Raw genomic sequence first — 21,575 nt, 5'->3', positions numbered from 1 at the left:
TTTTTTTTTAAATACATTTTTTCACAGACCTTTGCTTTTGTGTTGTCTGGAGGACTGAAAGCCAACCACACACATTGCACAACATTCACAATTAAATTAGCCTCAGAGATAAAAAAAATATATATATATTTTGTATTCTTGACTTGTGGTACTATATACCACAAGGAGAATTTATAAGCTTAAATAACCTCCAGTATGTTTAATTTTAGATAACCCAGATCTTACTAGTGACGACATTGTTTGCAGGTTTAGAAGCATGTTTAACTTGTATGCAATACTATAAATACATATTTAGTCATAGTTCTTTATTCACTTAAACACTGGGTAAAATGCTGTTCTATACCATTTTATTTTAAGCATTTCCCAGAAGATTAGCCAAACTTAAATATCCCATGGGGAATATCTTATTTGTTTACAGTTTAATGTATACCCCATTTACAAAAGGCAGCATTTCAGTATACAATGTTGTTCAGGGCCCTTGGAGTTCAAGTATTTATTTCCGGAATGTTGGCCCTCATTTGTGGTTTTGGCAGGAGCTTCACACAACGATGTGTGTGTGTGTGTGTGTGTGTGTGTGTGTGTGTGTGTGTGTGTGTGTGTGTGTGTGTGTTTATTTTTTTTTTTTTATTTATTTATTTTAAACTGGTGGTCTCCCAGCCGTTTAACATAACGACAGACTTTAACACAGTCCTTTTATCAACGTGGAGAGGCTGGGTCCATTGCCAAAACAAAGATATCCACAGCAGGCAGACTTAAAGCTGCATCGTGGTGCGGAAAAGCAGTTGCTACAATTTGGCAGGAGCAGATCTGGCATTGGAAAGGCTTGCTGTATGTCAACTGTTGTGGTAATTGCACTGCAAAAAGCATTTACAAGAAATGAAACAAAACATGAAGTGTCTGTAACTCAACATATAAGGTTTTATATCTTTATCTGTATCTCACTACACATGCTTATAGCCTCAAATGCTTTGTAATTGGTCACCTTGTTCAATCTGAATGAATATTCTGTACAGCATTCAAAACAGTTTTAACAAAGTGTCTTAACTGTAGATGTGCCGTTCTGACCAGTTTTACCCAAACCTTACTAACTACATCCTCTTTGGTCATCTTGTTCAGAAAGTGCTTGTGAATGATGTGCATAGTAATCACGTGGTTTCAGCACAGATTGATCACACATATATTTGGGTTGTGTGGATAGGGTATGAAGTTTGTAAAAAGAATAACCGAAAACATATATTGTTGGTTTACACAGTGAAAGTGTAACTGTGCCAGGTATTCCAGTCATGCTTTTAAGGTCCCAAGTTTGGAAATCACTATAATGTTAAGAGAGTTTCCAGAAACAGTGTCTGGAAAACCTCTGTAGAATGAGTTAAAATATCCTACAGAACAACATCAAACAATCCACATGTGGGTTTATGGTGGTCACATGGTGGCATTTTTTATATTTTCCTACCACAGCAGGGAATACAACTTGCCACTAATTTGGTAGCAAATGCTCCTACATTTTTGGCATGTGCTAATCATTTATTATTTAATAAATAAAGTGATAGCAATGTATTTTCCTGCCTTTTTCTCACCATGATCTTGGATTTATCTAGTTATGGAGAGACTTGTATTGCTAAAATATGCCATGAACTACACATACAATACATGTTTTTGGTAGACACTGAAACCTATGTGATGAACAGGTTTGTACTTGTTTAACATGAGTTGCTATACCCTCTTGGATCAGAAACTAAAGGAATTAGTCAATGTTGATGTTTACGTCTTAATTCCAACTGTTTAATGAAGCCTTTCAGACAAAAATATTTTGACAAAGGATGCTGCTATTTAGCAAAAGAAATCACCACTTAACAAAATCATTTTTTTAGTCTGTTAACTGGGAGGATTATGGTTTGTACTGGAATAATTTAAAATACAAGAGATTTAAAATGCCATTACAAAAGGGGTAAAGTTTTTTGTCTGATTAGATTTTAAGTGGCCCATCATACCAATAAGGACCCCAGTTTCTTTAAATGTAATCCCAAGGTTAAAGCTGCTGGCTTGCTTTAAGAATGTGCTTTAAACAGTAACTAAGTACAAGGTTATTTGGGTAATGCTGTACCTTTTTTTTTAACAAAAGCAAAGCCCTGTATTTGAATTGCATGCTTTCAGTTTTTCTGAATCGTCAGCCTCCAAAAAGTGAATGCCTGCTCTCTGTGGATATGCAGACCTGTAATCATGGTCTCTTACAATAATTATTCTCGTCTGCTGGGTTCAGAAGATGTATTCTATCAAAGCACAGGCTGCGTTTTCATGGGACTTGTTGGCATGGCTATGATTTCCTTAGAGACAACATTATAGTGGAGTTAACCCTTTAAGGTGAGTGCCATAGATATTTGTAAAAAAATGTTATGCAGCATATGATTCCCTTTTATTATCTCTTTTGTGGGAGGAGTTGAGTGTATGCAGTATATATGCACAGTAGGTTACTGTACTGTGTTCAGTTTACATTTCATTATTGATAGAATAATGTATCCCTTACATAACATATATCTTGAGTTAGTTTTTGGCAGTAATGCATGAGTAGTGCATAAGGTTATTGGTCTGAATGTCATGGTTTCTGTCATTGTTTGGTTGAATGTCCATTCATTTTGAATTTATTATTTCTTCTCCGTTGTTCTGTGCTTGTTTTAGCTAGAGTGACTATGGCAGCAGTTTGTTTTTAATTGAAGCTGTCGACCAGGCAGCATCATGACGAAGGAATATGTCTATTTAGGCTGTTACTGGCTTAGTGGGTGAACCAATATGTCGATACTCTTTTATTTGGGTGTGGTTAACTCCATTCTGAAAAATCAAAAACAAGGCATTTTTCTGTGGTAACCTTGAATTGCCTAGAAGTAGAAAATCATGCACAATAATGTTTTCAAGGCAGTAATACCAGTAAGATGTATGGCAGCCATATTGGGTGTTTTTTCAGCTTTTAAAATTCCATTTATCTTTTTTTTTCTTTTTATGTAAAGGCATTGAAGCCAATTGCTAGGCAGCCTTTCACTTTCAAACCCAATGCTGTAGACAATAATGGATCAGAGCCAAAGAAAACTCACAATGAATCAATGAATCTGATTACTAGACAAAACAAAACAAAAGACAGAAGACCAGAACCACAATCAAAATGCAGGGCTTAATAAACCAGATTTGCTGATCATAGGAATGGGATTTGCCCTGCAGTTTTAAGTAAGCACCTCTGTTGAATGAATGAGTAGGTGCTTAATAAACCTGGCATAAGTTTAAGGTAATGATGTGATAAAAGGCATACCTTTAAAGAAACTAGGTTTTAAGGTTTTTAACAGTTACATTTCTCTGCCCTTAATTATATAAAATAATGTGTTCCAATTAGATAATTTAAACTGGCCAATGCAATTTGATTGGTACTATAAGACCACCCATGTTGCACATTCACACTTTTAGTTAGTTGGACTGACAAGATAGTTTCTCCATTACTTTCACTTGGTAGCAGTTTTAAATGAAGGCCATTATGTGGAACTGTTCTGTTGGCAGAACTGTGGCCATCTGCCTTATTTGAAACAGTATGAAATTAAAGGGACTAGTGCATTATTTTATTGGTGTCTGAACATTCTCGTTAGTTCTTGTATATAATCCAGTCTAACTCTATTTTATAGTCGTTATCATGTGAGTGATTTGATGTGCTTCAATGTTTATTTTTTGTAGGTTTTAAGTTTAGTTTTAGATTAAATGTATTGAAGCTATATTTTTCAGTATCACTAAATAATAAATTAAACTGGCCATGTGTCAGCTTTCACTTTATAGTCAATTTAACTTATGTTGTTCCTTGTGTATCACAAGGGAATTCATGATGCTACCAGTGCATGCATATATAAATAGCACATGACATACAGAGCAACCATCTGCAGTCGTGTCAGGAAAATCCATGAAAAAGTGTGATTTAGAACATAGCAATTTAAAAAAAGCACTATACATGCAGTATAAATGGAATACATAAGGGAGATAACATGCTACAATTGGCAAATTCAGGCAGCAGTGGTTTTCACTGCACAAATACAGTCTTTTTTGTAATACTGTACATACAGTACGGTATGTGCTCAAATCTTTAGATTATATTATAGTTTTGCTTTTCGAGAAAAGGCATGTATAGTGCCCCAGCCTTTTATAGATGATTTTAAAGGGGGTTGGATGTTTGGCACAGCTGGTGCTCATTATGATATATGCTATCAAAAAATGCACATGCAATTAATTCAAATACAGCTCTCTATTCAGGGCCTTTGATGATTTCCATTGATTCTGAAAGTATAGGATGGGTAATTGGAGAACTGCTTACACGACAACAATTAGACACATAATGATCAGTAAGTTGCCTTAAGTCTTAAAAAATATATCACCTAAGCATTTATAGTTTTTTGTATTAAGGGTGGAGAATCTTCTGCACACATTTTCGTAACATTTACGGGTACTGATAACTGCGTTTATAATTGAGGGCATCATTCTATAGAATTTAATCTCAGCAGACAACAAAAAATATAAAACTACCTCTGTATCTTCTTGTAAACGTTTCAGTTGCATTTAAGGTTCCATCAACCAAACTCATTTTCCTATAAAAAGGTTAACCTGCTATATGTAACCTGCCAGGCAAAAAGTATATTAAACAAGAGACAGAGAATATACAAACTAATGTGCATAGAGTTTCTGCAGAAGCAATGATTTCAATTTGTTGAAATGAAATGAAAAGCTTAGCTAATGCAATCTTTGCAGTGCAGCTTTTCATCCTGCTGAAGCAATGCCAAGCATCGTAGGTCTCACTGACAGAGCTTGTTCCAGTTATTTTTCATTGTTTTTCATCCCCCTATAAGAATGTTCCAAGCCTTTACATATTTTGTGAGATGAAAATATTGTTGTGTAGGGCATCCATAAATTTCCTTTATGATTTTTTTACTTACAGCTCGAAAAATGCCATGTCAATGACAAAACAATCCCCTATTTACATATAGTAATGGGGAATATAATATTTTCAACAGTAAAACAAGATAACATTTTATAATGTGTAATATAATACCCTACTCTGGGCAGTAAATAAATATATGTATTGTAACCATTATTCTAATGTATTTGGTTAAAATGTTGTCTGTCTGAGCGAATGAAAGACAGACACTGTCTCTTTAAAGACTGAGTAGGTCTGTTATATTTTTAAAGTCTCTCTTCTGCTTGAAAAAAAATGTACTGTTTCTTGCGAATCAAAACAGATTGGACTGGTTATACGAGAGTGCCTGGTTTCAGTTACACTGGAGCCAGACTTACTGTGTGAATGCCATACCCCCCACTACTACCACCCTTTGTTGGGTTTGCAGTCTCTGACATGCCTTTGCCAGAATTACTTTCTGGAGTGGACGTTTTTAAAGAATATATATATATAACTACACAGTATACATACTTCATTTTTTTTGGACAAACTATTGTATTTCTCCTGTATTTATTTATTTAAAATGTAGTCTGTATGTACCAGTTGAATGTACATCTTCCCCAGATAAGTGCAGAGCATGTTAAAGTGTGCTTCTTGCAAGGTTCTTTCTCAGTGTTGCAAGTTGCTTATCTGCAGCTGTTGTTGTGAGTGTGTTGGGAGCATCAGATAAGACTTCAGTGTTGTTTTTTTTTTTTTTTTTTTAATAAAAATAAGACTTAAGGTGACGTGAAGCCAAAAAGAAATACAAATGGCACTCTAAATGGGAAATTGAAGTTGACCGTGTATTATCTTGAAGTGCCACAAAGGCTTGTAACTCAAGGATAGCACCATTACTGAGTGCTCGATTCACACGTGTATTAAAGAAAGACTTTGAATTACTAGTTTACTGTAACATGCATGTATGTATGAATGTAAAAGCAGACAAATAAAAACTAAAAGTGTTACCAGGAATAGGGAGAAAGAAGTTAAACAGCTTACCTTATAAGGCCTCGATGAGCAAATTGTCTCCTCACCAGTGAACACTTTAATCCTCGTCTGGTCTGGATCTCTAAGCTTAAGGCAAACTGGACTGATGTTGTCTCTTCCTAGTAAGAATTAAGTAGCTGTTTTTCTAACGTGAACAGTTGTAAAGACAGCATTTTATTTTATTTTATTTTTTGCCAGTTATAAAAATATGATATTGTCTGTGGTAATGTTTATGTTCATGACAAAATGAAATATTTACTTTCTCTGTTTCGAACAAATTGCTCTTCAGTGGCGCAGTATGGTGTGGATATTCAAAAATTCTTATTTATAATTTATTTTTTGTAAAAATTGAAATTCCGTTGAATTAAATGATAGATATCTGGGTTACATTATTCAGTAGTGTTATGTAATACATTAAATGTGCTTTGCTGGATAAACTGTCTTTCACAGCATCTCTTAGGTTTTAGTACACTGGTAGTATAGGAAACACAGCTGCTGTCACATAGGCAACCAGCAAATTTCTGGACTGAGTGCTTTATTTTTATTGATCAATTAGTTAAGGAATTTCTATGGTTTATATTCATGGCTATAATAAGGCTGCTATGATTCCATTCCTTATTATATACATCAATATAAATACTGGATAATCGATTCTATAATTACATTGTTGCAACGTGCATACTTAATAACATTATTTAAGTTTATAAATGCACCGAACGCACTGCCTTGCTATTTATGGTATTTCTGCCAAATAAGCAGTGGGCGGGCTGTTCTTTTCCTTCTCCTGTTAACTAGCATCTGATTTGCTGGTCCCATCCTACCAGCGAATCAGTTTTGAAAATGCTTCTTAAGTACGCCCCTCTGTGTATTCGATGTAAACAAAAATTCAGAACAGGACAACAGGCTTGTATTCCTGGCAAACAGCCTGTAAATAAATTGTGCACATTGAAGAAAACTGACTGTATATAGTTGAAAAATTAACTGTTATATAATGAATATTTAACAGTATTCAGTAACATTGAAAAACGTTCTTTGATGTATGCATGTTATAGTAAGTAAATCAATTTATTATTATTATTATTATTATTATTATTATTATTATTATTATTATTATTATTATTATTGTTACTATGATAATGATTGATGATGATGATGATCAGGGAGTTCCGCGTTGTGTGTTTCACAGATAGTGAAGTTTAGGTGGTACAGTATTAGCAGGATGTGATGGGTGATGCTGCAGCTGTCACTGAATAAAAAAAAGACGGTTTTCATGTCTAGTTTATATAGATTACATTCCAAAGTACTGTAATCTTTTTGGAATAAATATTTTAGTAACACCCCTGTAGTATGTTAAACTTGCTTTAGGCTTCTTCTCCTGACAGTACTACTAAGTTGTAATTACCCCTCACATTCAATTGTTGTGCACAAGCTTTTACTGAACTGCAATGACATTAAAATAATCACGTCGGGGGGAGAGGCAAGGTGTGAAACTGTATGTGGGTGGTACAATCATCGATATTTATTGGAACGATTCAATTTTGTGTGCCCAATTAATTGATTGCAATTTGGAGGCTTAACTGGCAGCCCTAGTAGATAGTATCTTTGCAGTCTTTTTAGTGACAAAGTTGTAAGTGAAGTCCTCTTCCCCAGTAAGTGTATTTATCTGTTGTGCAATGTCACTGTCAAAGCCTAACAAAAATGTAAGTCTTTAAAATGTGTGCATACGTAGTGGTCTTTCGGTTTTGTGCCAAGGTAATTGATGGGAGGTCAACAGGTGACTTTATTCCACACCGTTAGCCTCCGAAATCACACCTGCTGCTGGATTAAGTGGACGTTGGAAGCCTCCAGCTACTTCTACACCACCTCCCAAAGTTTAGAGCCTACCCAGACAAAACAAATACGACTGCTACTCCTTTGATAATCCCACCCATTTGTAATTGTGACAGGGCCATTTCAAATTAAACATGGTCGATTTACAGCATTCTGAAATATCTACCGTGGTTATATTTTGAAAAAGTGGATACATGTAGTGTCTGGTCATTTTATGCACATTAGAATACATTAATTTGCCAGGCAGAACTAGTAGGATTAGTTTAGCCAATTTATCTCCAAAACTAAAAGTATTACCTTAAGCCAGTTTAACAATTACCGAGTGTACAAGTTTACTTCCGCTACTGCACACAGGCTACACCAACTTCAACAGGAAGCTGTGGTTCTCATAAATTGAGCCTTTAAAGGCCATTGCACACTGGATCTGTTCCGCCATATAGCATCCGTCATCCGAAGAAGTCATGCATCAATCCAATGCACACTAGATGCGTTAATATCGTACTTCAGAGTGCTGGGGTGCAGTGGAGACCTTGTAGTAAAAATACCTAGTTTCAGTATTTTAATAGAAAATAAGTAGAATTCTGTAGTACATAACTTTGAACACATTTTTTTTTTAAATGTAGTATAAACTTAATGATCAGCAAACGCTGATGGAAGTTAAAACGTTTGATAATTATTAAGTTTCTACTCGATGTACAATAAAATCTGTTACGCAATACGCAATCAAAATAAAATAAAAAAACATATGATATTACACAACACGGTTGTCATGGCATCAGAAACCATATGACCAATATTTAATTTTTCAAACACTAGCTCCTGTAATAAATATATCTAAAAGTTGGGAAGCTAGCAATGAGCTACTGAAAATACTTTACAACAATGACCTTCTACTACTCTCTGGGGATGGAGCCAGAAATTCCATCACTTTCATGCACTGCCCCTCTTTTCTGACGGTTAAGCTCTTGCCCTGTCGCTTCTTTGTCTGATATGTGTCTCCAGGTTAGGCCATTGTTCCTCGACTACAATTGAAATAAAAAGTATATGCTTGTAATAACCTATACTTTTATTTGTAATCTTTGCTGGATTTATCATAAAGTAATTTCTCTTTGGCGACACACACAATTAGATTTTCCATTTTGTTCAGGGAACTGCAATAATCCTATGTGTCTTCCTAGTCGTTTTTCATTGGTCAATGTAATTTTTAACACACGTCAAATCGGATCAAATCGAACTTGTTTTGATTCCAAAATTGACGCATCACTGTCGTATGACAATCACGGACTCAGTGTACAAGGTGCAATAGGGAATGCACATGATTTTTTTTTTTCTGTTTAGACACACATTGAATTCTGATGTGTTATTGGATCCAGTGTGCAATGGCCTTAAGAATATTTACAGCGATATTGACACTTTTACCTACTGATTCCTTTGACACTTATTAAATCAAGTGTAACTGAAAATAAAGTCTAAAAGTTTAGGCTTGTAAGTTAAACATAACATATTGGGGGGAGGGGTAAAACATAGTGTGAAGTGTGGATTTTTTTTATTATTATTAATTTTGTATGTTTCTTTAAATGTTATGTTGCTTCACCTTTCAGACTGAAATCCTCAATATTTCTTATATATTGGTACCTGTTGCTGTTTAGACGTATGGAGACTAAATACATAATTGGAAGCTGTTTTAGTAATTAATAACACGTATGCTAGTACACATAGTAGTACTAAAAGAAACATATTTAATTATTTGACAAATAATTGAAAAACATTCTTACAGATTTTTATTTGTTAAAGTCTGTGCATGTCAATGTTCTCAATTGAAAAACAAGTGCTGTATCTTTAATTCAAAGTCCTGAAAGTGACCAGTGGAGAAGATTGGACATGTTGAAAGGCAAAATGTAAAGCAGATGTTTATTATGTGAAGTCTGTGTGCTGTCCATTTTGGGTATGTGAAGTCTGTGCGCTGTCCATTTTGGGTTTCAACTGGTATGTCAAACAGGTTGTAAAAAACATCTACTTCCAGATTTATTTGACTCATATAATCTTAATAAATCACAAAGGATTTTGCGCAATACTATTTATGTATTTTTTGCCCTTTAACATCCTAAAAAATATTATTTTATTTTATATAAATATCTCTTCTTACAGATTTAAATACCAAGTTGGTGAAGATACAAAAGGCAGTGTTGTGGCTAAGATGCATTTCTGTCATTTTGTGATCATTCCTACTATAGCAACCTTTTCAAGCAACATAAAGACACCTACTGCAACAACAATCTGTTTGGTTTCTTTAAGTGTCCATTTTAAACAGAAGGAACAACCTATGCGTAAATATAATATCTACGCTCTATATGCGCATGCGTAAATATAATATCTACGAAGAAAGATTTGCAGCAGCCAATACGAAATAATTTTTTTGCTTAAGCGACGTTATGTTTGTTTTAAATATGCTTTTTCCAATCTTTTTCAGACACACTGTGGTTTAGATTCTCTGAATCATCATTTGTTTGGAGTTAAACACATTGACAATTTAGCCCATTTGGGTGTTATTTACAATGTGGACACAATCACTCTGTTTTCATTTTGTTTTCTACAAACATTTTTGTGAGTTTACTAAATTTGTTTTTCTTGAAGGTCAAACTTGAGTCCTGTGTACAGTTAAGTACTGTGTGTTGTGATATAACCCATGAATATGAAAGAAATGACAAGAGGACTGGTGCAATATTTATTCATTTGGTATCCTCTAATCTGAAGTTGCCTTTAAGTTGATGAAAACCATACTTTTTTTTTTATGGGGTATTCAAAATGCTACAACTTTAATTTACAACGGTCAGTTTCTAGAGAACATGTTTTCATGCATTGTATAAGAGAGCAGGTAAAGTGAAAATACATACCAAACATATATAAAGAAAGGGTTATTCAATGTGAAATATGCAAACTAATATAGTGTAGAAACAATTGGGATCTGTGCTGTCCCACCTGGTTCTAGCAGTATTGTTCCTGGTTTTATAATACCATTAAGTGATTTGCATGTAATTGTTGCCTTCGATCTAGTGTGAGTGAGAATGTAGGCATGTAAGGTTTGGAATTAGAGACTGCAGGGAGCTTTAGATTGTATGCTGTAGATGGGAATGAACATCAAGCTAGAAATAGCAGGAAACATTAAGAAGTACAGAAAATGCAGAGAAACGTTCAAGTACCACCTCACTGGTTCTAAATGAAAATCAGATGTATTGGAATTTTAAAAACAGTACAATTATTTAAATTTTGCCAACAATAACATACACTATTAGTCCAAATAACAGATTGTTGCATTCTTCAAAATAACTAATGTTTTCTTTTTTTTTTACTATAGAGGGTAATACTTTTTTTTAAAAGTACCATAGACTGACACAGTAAAGTCATTTGTGGTTTATCACAATTCATTTTCACCTTTCCTAAAGTTTTTGGGTTTACCACAATACTTTCCTCAGTCTTGAGGATGTAGAAATTCACACTCTGAGTGTGCACAAGTAAAGAAGTATAAAAATGAAAAAATTAAGAAATTGACATGTAGCTCTACACACAGTACTGTACATTAGACAATCAATTAATCACATTTCTCTAGCGGCAAAGTTTGGATAATTAACTTTTATCAGGTTTCGGATGTTCATGTAATCTTTCATTTAAAGCTTTTTCAGATTTGATGGGATGTATCTAAGGAGTTAAATGTGGAATTAGTTGTAGTTATTTTGCAGAGACACACATAAGTGATCAGAGGCAAGGCATTGTCTATTTGGTTTGACATACATAGTGCAGAAAGTGGTGCATTTTACCTCAGTGTGAGATAAATGATTCAGAATCACTTACCAGTTACTGCGATCCATCCCAAAGCTAGGATGTGATTGCTTTTTATAATTATTTTTTCCTCTGTTCTTTTTCACTAACTACTGTGCATAACAGATTCACTCTAGTAGCTACAGAAGACATTTGTCTTGTTTTGAGCAGTGAAAAAAAAGTGTTATAATATGATCGTTCTGCTCTTCTGACATTAATCGTAAACTGTCTGGCTATTGGCACTTCCTCTCTAATTGAACATTGAGATGTAAACCTGTTTCTGAAGCAGTGCAGCCTACCATAATAGCGATGATTTAATTTAGCTATTTAACCTGTAATTCCAGCAATATTTATTGAAGAGCGAGGGGAGAAAATTGGGCCATTAGGAGCTGACGATGAGTACATTGAGATGAAAATGAACACTCCTTACTGGTAGTTGACCTTCGCATTTTGTAGCAGTTTTTATTAGCGCAGGCCATAGCAATTACTGCAAATTGAATCATAGTGAAAACTGAAATCAGTCCATAATGAGCAGTTTTATTCGTTATTGCACTGCTAGCTCTGAAGTATGACGTTGGTGATCTCTGCAAAAGGGCTTTTGTATATTGCTAGAAGCTGGTTGGTACTGTAATAGAAATTAATGGCATGTTATCCCGGTGCATTTTGCACTGGTGAAACATTACACCCTATCCTATACTGCACCTCCAAAATGTACATGTGCTTTTGAAGAAGGCTACTTACTGGCTCTCCTCTTTACTCTCAATCAACAACCAGCAATTTTTTTCTTGACAATTTAGCCTACTTGCCATTGTCATTTAACAGCATATGGCACATCCAGTACGAAAAGATGCAAACTGAGGGAGTCTGACTTTAATTTAGGGAAAGACTGAGAGATTAATTTTTTGAAGATAATACATCAGTGTTGTGGAGAGTAAGAGCAGGATGCTCCACTGTACAGAATGTGTGAAACCGTCCACGAGATGAGCTATACTAAATCTTATATTACTAGGATTTAAGATTATAGCCAAGGCACAGATATCCTACATCAGATAGTTGGTTTGAATCCAGTGATGGTGGAACTGATAAGGTAAAATACTTAGATTTGTCAGAAATTATAGTATATTAAAAAGGTCCTCTGAAGTAAGGTTTGGATTCCAATATTAATGTTCTATTAAGGAGCAGGGTACTTTAGTACTTAAGCAATGTAACTTTTTAACGCACACTGGAGTCGTGCAAGCAGTATACGGTGTTTGGTTTCACCTTTGAGATACTGGCTTTGTATTCAGTAAACTTCTATTCTATGATGTTCTGCTGAAGGTCAAGTTTTCCTACAAGTATCATTCAGAATGAACCCTTTTGTGGCTAGTGACCAGTGACCTTCAACTTGATCTAATATAGCTGTCGTATTTGCTATTAGGTGATTTTTTTCCTTTTCATAACACCACACATGTTGAAATATTTCTTCAAAATTGAGTGCATATCTGAGTCCTTTGATTTTCTCTGTGTCTGTAATTTGGTACAGTTATTTTCTAAGATTCCCTCAGTCATCTGTGATTATTGGCTAATATAAGTTAACCATTCTGTGTCATGTTTCAGAAACTATTAAAGACACTAAAACCACTACTCATTTTCCACATATTTATTTTCATCTATAACTGTAAAACACTCTGTCATAAGATATGATAAAGACTTGATGTTGAAACATTTGTTAAAGAGTTGTGCTATTTAAAAAAAAAAAAAATTCCCTAGTATTTTTACAAACATTCGATACTGTTAAAGGTGCTATTGCCGTTTAGGAACCCAGAGAGTGTTCTTGTTAACAAAAACATTCATGTATAGTTTAATACTGCAATGACTGAATCTATGGGGATCCATTTAATTTAGACAGAGCTGAGAATCCCACAGATACAACTGCAAATCTAGTTAGGAAGAGCTGTTAGAAAACGACTTACTTGTTTAAATTAGGGTGTTGTGTTTATGGCTGTTGAGCAGTGGGGGTTTCGTTTCAGCAGAAGTTTTTTGGCCAGTAACTAAATTTGCACATTAGATTTTACAGGAAAGGATAACTGATAAAAAAAAAGGGTTAAAAGAAACCTTTATTGTTAAGACAATTGTTTTTAAAACTTTTACATTATGAGGATATCTGTTTGTGCTCGGTGGGAAACACTGACTTTAATAGTAGATATTGCAATGAGTGTGTGACAGACTCCCACTAGAACGCAAGTGCTACCGTGCTATTTTTTTTTTCTTTTCTCTGTAAGCCGTCCAAGAGATTTCCTGCCAAGGCAGTGTATGAAAGAAAGCCAAACAAAACACAGGCGCCCTTCCAGCCCAACGAGGCACGCTTCCACTAATAGAGAGAAAGACTTCCAGACCTAACACGGTACTTACAGGAAAGCAAAATTCTTTATGCTAGATAATAGCTTAATGACAGTGTAAATGAAGTCTCTGTAGTACAAGGAATGTCAGCAAATGAGCACCTCATTAAACGATCCAATATCCATTTTATGAGATTTAAATGACACTTTATATTAAGGAAAAACAGATTCCCAATTGTTTTTTTTTTTGGGGGGGGGGGGGGGGGGGGGGGGGGGGGGATGGGCTTTGTCAAAAAAAATGGATGTGCGTGAACCTTTTGTTCACACAAAATTAAGTTCTCTTATTGTAGCCCCCCCTACTTTTCAGTATCTCAAGGTACCCTTTATTTTTCTGAGGAACAAAAACTTAATAGGCCTATAGGTCTATTTGCTGATCTAGTAATGATCATTATTATTTTTTACTTTCACTGCGTTCTGTTTTAATCTTGTACATTAAGAAGTATAAAGAAATACAAATATAAACATAATCTCCATGATATATACATTGTGTGATACATTTACATTGCGTACATTTTTAACGTGAAAAAGAATTGCCAATCAGGAAAATTCTAACATTGAGCCCTAAATATCACTCCTAACCTGCTTCTACAGTTCTACTCTAATAGGTATTGGAACTAATGATAATTAATAAATACTTGTAATGAAACATAAATAAATCAATTAAAAAAAAAAACATGTATGGGGTAATAATGTATATTCAGACTGTACTATAAACATTGGGCAGGTACAGTATTTTGTTAAGCTTTATAAATCATAAGATGGTTATTATGAATAATATCTTGTTAATTGAATCAAACCTTCCATGTTGTGAAAGCACACCATGGATGAGTCAGCCACTGTTGAGTTTTCAATTTCCTTAATCCTGGCAGCTGGTTCACACTGTGCACATGTTGTCTTTGAATTTTTCTTTGCTAAAATATCAGGCAATCTGAGTGAAACTTGGATTACTGTCTTTTTTAATTTTTAATTTTTTTTTTTACAGCATATGAACACCTTTACTGAGAAATTAAGACCCGATGGTATATTGAAGAATGATAGATTTAAAAAAAAAAAAAAAAAAAAAACAGAACCATTGACCATAAAGGAACTGCCTTTATGGAATTTTTTTTTTTTTTTGCATGTTTACACATACATCCGTTGCCCGTTCCTGTAATGTGTGTCTGTGGGTGCGTGTGTGTTAAGCGCGCAGAGAGCCTCACACTGTCACGCTGAGCAGAAAAGCATTCACTGCAGCAAAAGAAGTGCCGCGGGTTTTTCTCTTTTTTTTTCATATGGAAATGTGAAATAATGGGGTGATTAAATAGAGCTGTATATTAAAGTACAGCTGACATTAGAATTAGCATAATGTGCTCTCGCCTAAGGCTGGATACTTTATTTACCATCTGCGTTGGACTGAATTCTCCCCGGGAGGGCAGACGCTGAACACTTCTCAATAAACTCACGCCCGAGTCCCTTTATCGTGAGGAGAAATACCATTTTAAGTAGTATTCATTGATTCGTCTTAATTGCAGGGCAGAAATGAACATTCAGACCCCAATGACTTGTGAGCGGTGTGAGAAGTTCAGTTTGCAGTTAACACCCAATCAGTAAAACCTGGAGAAAAAAAAACAAAAGACTGTTGGATAATTGTTGTAGTGTTTAGTAGAGTCTTTGGGATTAAAGCATTGAGGGATTCTGTCACACTCAATTTAAATTGTATAGTGATACGCTCTGTACAGTGCACCAAAAGTAGTAAGGCATAGTGAATGGATACACCGAAGAAATCCTTTTGTTTCCTATACATTACTTTAGTTTTTATGTTATTTAGCCTTGATAGTAAGTTAACATGTATTTTACAGATTTTTAAATCATAGAAAATCAGATGTGAAAACAGTGCACAGTGAAAATGGCTTACTCTGTGCTTTTTTACAGTTTATAGTTTAAAGCTTTCATAATTTTTAATAACGATTTTGAATTCTGGAAAAAATAATCGTGAAATTGCTATTCCTTTGAATGTGGTGAGTAACCTTGATTTAAGCCACCTTGCTGGCTCTGATGATATGCAGACCGTGTTATAAATGTTGGCTTTGCTGGTTTGCTTGTTTTTAAGATGTGATTTTTAGTTTTTAATGTGTAATGACTAAATGAGCTTCTTGCTTTTGTTCATTTTAAATTTGATTTGCGTTTTTCGAAGGGGTTTCTATTGTTACGAGGTCCAACCAAGTTTCTGTCCTTCTGCTTTTCATTAGTTCAGAGCAGGTGCTCTTCTCATAGGAAGATCCTGGAGATGAAATACATTTTAAGGAAACTGACTTCCATTTGTAACTGTTCATTGCTTAATGAACAAATAAAAACTTTAGAAAATGTGAGTCGGCATTAAAAGTTTAATTCCACATGCCACACTTATTATGAGACTGCCTTTGGGAAGCAACTATGCTGTACTCCGCACATTATAATGAGGTGATATAATGACAGTGATTCTAATAGGATGTAATGTTGGTGGGAGCCAAGGTAGATAGTTGACTTATGTCAGAGGCAGAAAGGGTGTTCTATTAGTGGTTTGTAATTAGAGTGGACTGTGTGTCTTCTTTCAGATCATTTACACTTTTATTTCATACTAAATTAATTACATTAAATATGCAGAAATATTGAATGTACTTTGTTCCTTAAATGTGCCCTCATGATTCAGTGTTTTGTGTTTCTGAAGGAGCTGATTATTTTTAAGTATGGTAGGTTGAATCAATATTGCAATTACAGACCATTTAATTACTTGTGTGTAGGGTAGGGCAGTTCTGCAAGCTGTCAGATAAAAATATTCCTGCAAGGATAGTGTTATTTGGACTTTATGCACATGGCACTGTGAGAAGCAAATACAATATGACTGTATGGGATGCCTTTCAACAGAAGTAAGATACTAAGATAAGTAGTTTATTGAACAGTAATAGCAAGGGATTTGTAAGGTAATTTACCATCCACCTTCCTCCTTTCTTCTTTTTCTCTGTCTACTCAAAGGGCATCTGCTTTTTGCTTAGTGTGGTAATAAAGCTGAACCTCAAAACCTTGCTTCACAATTTAAACACCTCTCTGAGGATTAAAAGCAATGTGTACTGCTACACTTGGTTTTTGTTTGGAATGGAAAGGGGAGAGTTATACTAGCTTGTCTTTCTCATGACCAGGAGTGGGATAGCGCAGTATGCTTTCATTTAATAGATACACGAGACAAACAAGTGCACAGTTATCATTTTGATTGTGTTTTTATGCCTCCCGATAGACCACTGGACACCGTGAATAGCATTCCTTCCTACTGTATACATTGTATATTACTGCCTGTTTGTAGTGCTGCTTAATGAGTTCATTTTCATTAAAGAACCTGGATAACACAGAACAGCAGCATCAATCAGTCATGTGTAGTTAAAGCTACACAGTACTACATTACAATTTATATAATTTATATAATTAATCATTGGTAAACTACTCTGTTCCAGGTGGTAGGTATTATGGACCTTTCATATTTCATATTAAAGATATCTATATGGACTACATTTAACTTGAGACAAAACAGTAGACAATGCAATAATATATTATGAAATAAATGTATAATTATGATTATGATTTGTATTATTAAAATCAGTTCTACATTTCCACAAACACACACACACACACACACACACACACACACACACACACACACACACACACACACACATATATATATATATATATATATATATATATATATATATATATATATATATATATATATATATATATATATATTTTTTTTTTTTCTGAACTTTGGGATATTAATGAAATTCATAAAAGACTGTATTCAAGATGGCCAGCAACCTTCAACAAACATTCTCCTTTAGGCTAAGATCTTTTTCACCACTGAATGAACCAGAAGTAACACTAAAGTAGGTGTCAGAAGATAACTAGTATTTCAGTGCTGTGAGATGCCATACAAAGTTGAGGCAATAGTATGTTTGGATACTTACTAAGATTCACTGCAAACACAGCAAAACAACATGTATGTTGTGGTGAAGAGCGGAAAAAAGACATATGAAGCTAAACATTTGGAAAAGAGTAACCCTTGTTTGTTTTGTAAAATAGCTTGTACCATCTGATCTGCTCAGTTTGATGATGAAAATACTAAATACTTTTAAAACACATTTGCAGCTGGGTTTTTTAAACAAGATATTTAAAAATGACATTCTGCAACCCAAATTAAATACAGTTAAATAGAAAGTAGAATTGCGCTATCCATTCTTTTTTATGTTGTTAGTGTTTTTGGAAGGTGGGGGGCTGGATGGAGTTATGTACAGTAGGGATGGTTTGGTTATTATAATTACTTTCATTGGGCATTACCAATTTGGTTATAAAGAGAACAGTTAAATACTGTTTCAATCATGTATGCAATAGTGTTATTTATATAAATAGGTAACAAATTGCAGTATGTATTATTTACTTTCCAAAGATACACTCTACACATTTCATTGAGTCTTAACAGTTATGTATACACATCAGTATTATTCAGCAAGTGCCACAACTTTGTACCCACGAAATTCTTGTGCTGTAATTGTGAATTTGCATTATTGTAGTTCACATACATGTTTGATCAGAAGTACAACATGGAAAACATTGAACTTCTGAATAAAACAAAATGTGCAACTTTCCTCAAAATTAGGTTTTCCCAAGAGTAACCTAACAACTCCTGAAATAACAACTTCTCTATATTAGAAACTTTGATAACTTGAAATATGTATTGCACTACAGTCATTCTTAAATATTGATACAGAATATTGTGCAAAATAAGCAGAAAGTGTCTAGAATTACAGTAACACTGAAAAAGCAGTTGTTGCATCACAGGATCAATATTTATTTTATCAGCTACTGATCTACAGTTATTTCATACAGGGATCTACTATTTATTTCTTGAGTGTATGGTAGTTTGCAATTGAAATAAGTTATTGAATAAGCTTCAACTAATGTGATTAACTGATAAATGAGTGATATTTATCAGTGACATCTTTAATAAATAAACACCAAAACCACTGCTCTACATACAGTAGCATTTTTTTATTTACAAATGTGTTTTACTCTAAGAAAATTAAGTAATGTGGTAAATCAATAAAAAGTGATTAACATTATTTATTTCTAAATTAAGACAATTAAAACAGGTTTTAGACGAAAGTGATTTAATACACAATAATTGACATTCTTTTCAATTTCATTACAGGTAGAGATGAACCTTCAAGCTATATTTGCACAACTTGCAAGCAGCCCTTTAACAGCGCCTGGTTCCTTCTCCAGCATGCTCAGAACACACATGGAATTCGCATCTACCTGGAGACAAATCCCTCCAGCAGTTCCTTGACTCCAAGGATCACCATTCCTCCACCAATGGGATCTGAACCTGTACCCAATTCCCCTCTAACCAGTTTCCTTGGAGAGAGCAACCCCTTCCATCTACTTCGAATGACTGGACCTGTGCTTCGAGAGCCGCCAAGCTTTCTGGAAAGCCGTCTTCCGAACACTCCCCCTTTTATCAGCCCTCCACCCCGCCATCATTTGGACCCACACCGCCTGGAACACCTTAGTGCCGAGGAAATGGGCTTGATCTCCCAACATCCCAGTGCCTTCGAAAGAGTTATGCGCCTGACACCAATGGCAATAGAGTCCCAGTCGATGGATTTTTCCAGACGACTCAGAGAACTTGCAGGAAACAGCAGTTCCACCCCACCCCTTTCGCCAAGCCGCACTAACCCTATGCACCGCCTACTCAACCCATTCCAACCTAGCCCGAAATCACCTTTCATGAGCACCCCTCCACTGCCACCAATGGCCCCTAACCATACCACATCTCCTCAGCCCCAGTTAAAAAGTAAGTCCTGTGAATTCTGTGGAAAGACTTTCAAGTTTCAGAGTAACCTTGTTGTACACCGGCGAAGTCACACAGGAGAAAAGCCCTACAAGTGCCAGCTTTGTGACCATGCCTGCTCCCAAGCCAGCAAACTCAAGAGACACATGAAGACGCACATGCATAAGTCTGGCTCAATGACAGGAAGGTCTGATGATGGACTCTCTACCACTAGTTCTCCTGAGCCCGGCACCAGTGAAATCACTGGTGAGGGGATCAAACACAGAGAGTTCAGAAATGAAAGTGAAGCTTCCATGGGGCAGGACAATGAGGAGGAAGAGGAGGAGGAGGAAGAAGAAGAGCTGGAAAATGAGAGCAGACCTGAGTCAAACTATAGCATGGACTCTGAGTTCTATCGCAATAGGGAAAATGGCTCTAAGCCCCCACCAGATGAAAAGTCCTTTTCTCTAGGCAAGATCGTAGAAAATGTGAGTTTAAGCACTATACAACAGTACAATGACTTGTTAGAAGACAATCGTAAAAGAGGCCCCTTCTCCAAAAGGTGTTCTGATGACCAGCTAAACACAGGGGATTCAAACTCAGTGGCAGGGGAGATACACCATGTGGAAGAAAGGACTGTGAATGGTAGAAACTTTGGATCAGGTGACTCTTTCTCAGGTCTGTTTCCTCGAAAGCCCACCCCTATCACAAGCCCCAGCTTGTCCAACTCATCAGCGAAGAGAATAAAGATAGAGAAGGACCTGGAATTGCCACCAGCGCCTCTGATCCCCTCAGAGAACGTATACTCCCAGTGGCTGGTAGGTTATGCAGCTTCAAGGCACTTCATTAAGGACCCTTTCCTTGGATTCACAGATTCCAGACAATCTCCCTTCGCCACATCATCCGAGCACTCGTCAGAGAATGGCAGTCTGCGTTTCTCTACACCACCTGGAGACATGCTAGATGGGGGTCTCTCAGGGCGCAGCGGGACAGCGAGTGGTGGCAGCACCCCTCATCTGGGAGGTGGGTCCAGACCAGGCAGACCCAGCTCCAAGGAGAGCCGGAGGAGCGATACCTGCGAGTACTGCGGCAAGATCTTCAAGAACTGCAGCAACCTGACAGTCCATCGACGCAGTCACACGGGAGAGCGACCCTACAAGTGTGATCTGTGTAACTACGCCTGTGCCCAGAGTAGCAAGCTAACCCGCCACATGAAGACGCACGGCCAGCTTGGTAAGGAAGTGTACCGCTGCGACATTTGCCAAATGCCCTTCAGCGTGTACAGTACCCTTGAGAAACACATGAAAAAATGGCATGGAGAACATTTGATGACAAACGAAGTAAAAATTGAACAAGCAGAGAGAAGCTAAGCCCCCCCCCCCCCCCCCCTCCCCCCCCATGTCCTCCGTTCCACTTCTTGAAAGGAATCGAGAAGCTAGCTGGATATTGTTTTTTATCTTTTTTTTTTTGTTTGTTTTTTTGTCAACTGCCAACTGAGAAAAAAAATTAAAGCCGGTCTAAACTGCCTCACTTGGCATTTAATTTTTTAAACTGTCTATCTGAGGGTGATTTTAAGCAGTAAAGCATACATGGAGCCTTTTAACTGTGCAATAATTTCTGTATTTATTGGATTTTTGTAATAATTTTGGCATGTGCAGGTACATTTTTTTTTTTTTTTATTTTTTATTTTTTTTTTTATTATTATTATTATTATTATTTATTATTATTATTATTATTATTATTATTATTATTTTTATTACTTACTGGGTTGTCT

General features: G+C 35.7%; 1 protein-coding gene across 2 annotated transcripts in view; it reads left to right on the top strand.

Annotated features, from left to right (window-relative positions):
* LOC121324416 (B-cell lymphoma/leukemia 11B-like) overlaps nt 1-21,575 on the top strand; it is a 43,621-nt gene that overhangs the window by 18,750 nt on the left and 3,296 nt on the right. Inside the window, exon 3 of one of the 2 annotated variants that reach the window (XM_041266261.1) lies at nt 19,181-21,034. In XM_041266261.1, coding sequence (XP_041122195.1) covers nt 19,181-21,034 — 1,854 coding nt within the window. Of the gene's footprint in view, nt 1-19,180; nt 21,461-21,575 lie in introns of those variants that run through there. The other variant, XM_041266260.1, reaches the window with a different exon arrangement.

Source organism: Polyodon spathula, chromosome 12 (genome assembly GCF_017654505.1).
Source record: "Polyodon spathula isolate WHYD16114869_AA chromosome 12, ASM1765450v1, whole genome shotgun sequence".
Lineage (NCBI taxonomy): Eukaryota > Metazoa > Chordata > Actinopteri > Acipenseriformes > Polyodontidae > Polyodon > Polyodon spathula.
The sequence above is the reverse complement of the archived record's forward strand: the minus strand, read 5'-3'. Positions and strand labels throughout refer to the sequence as shown.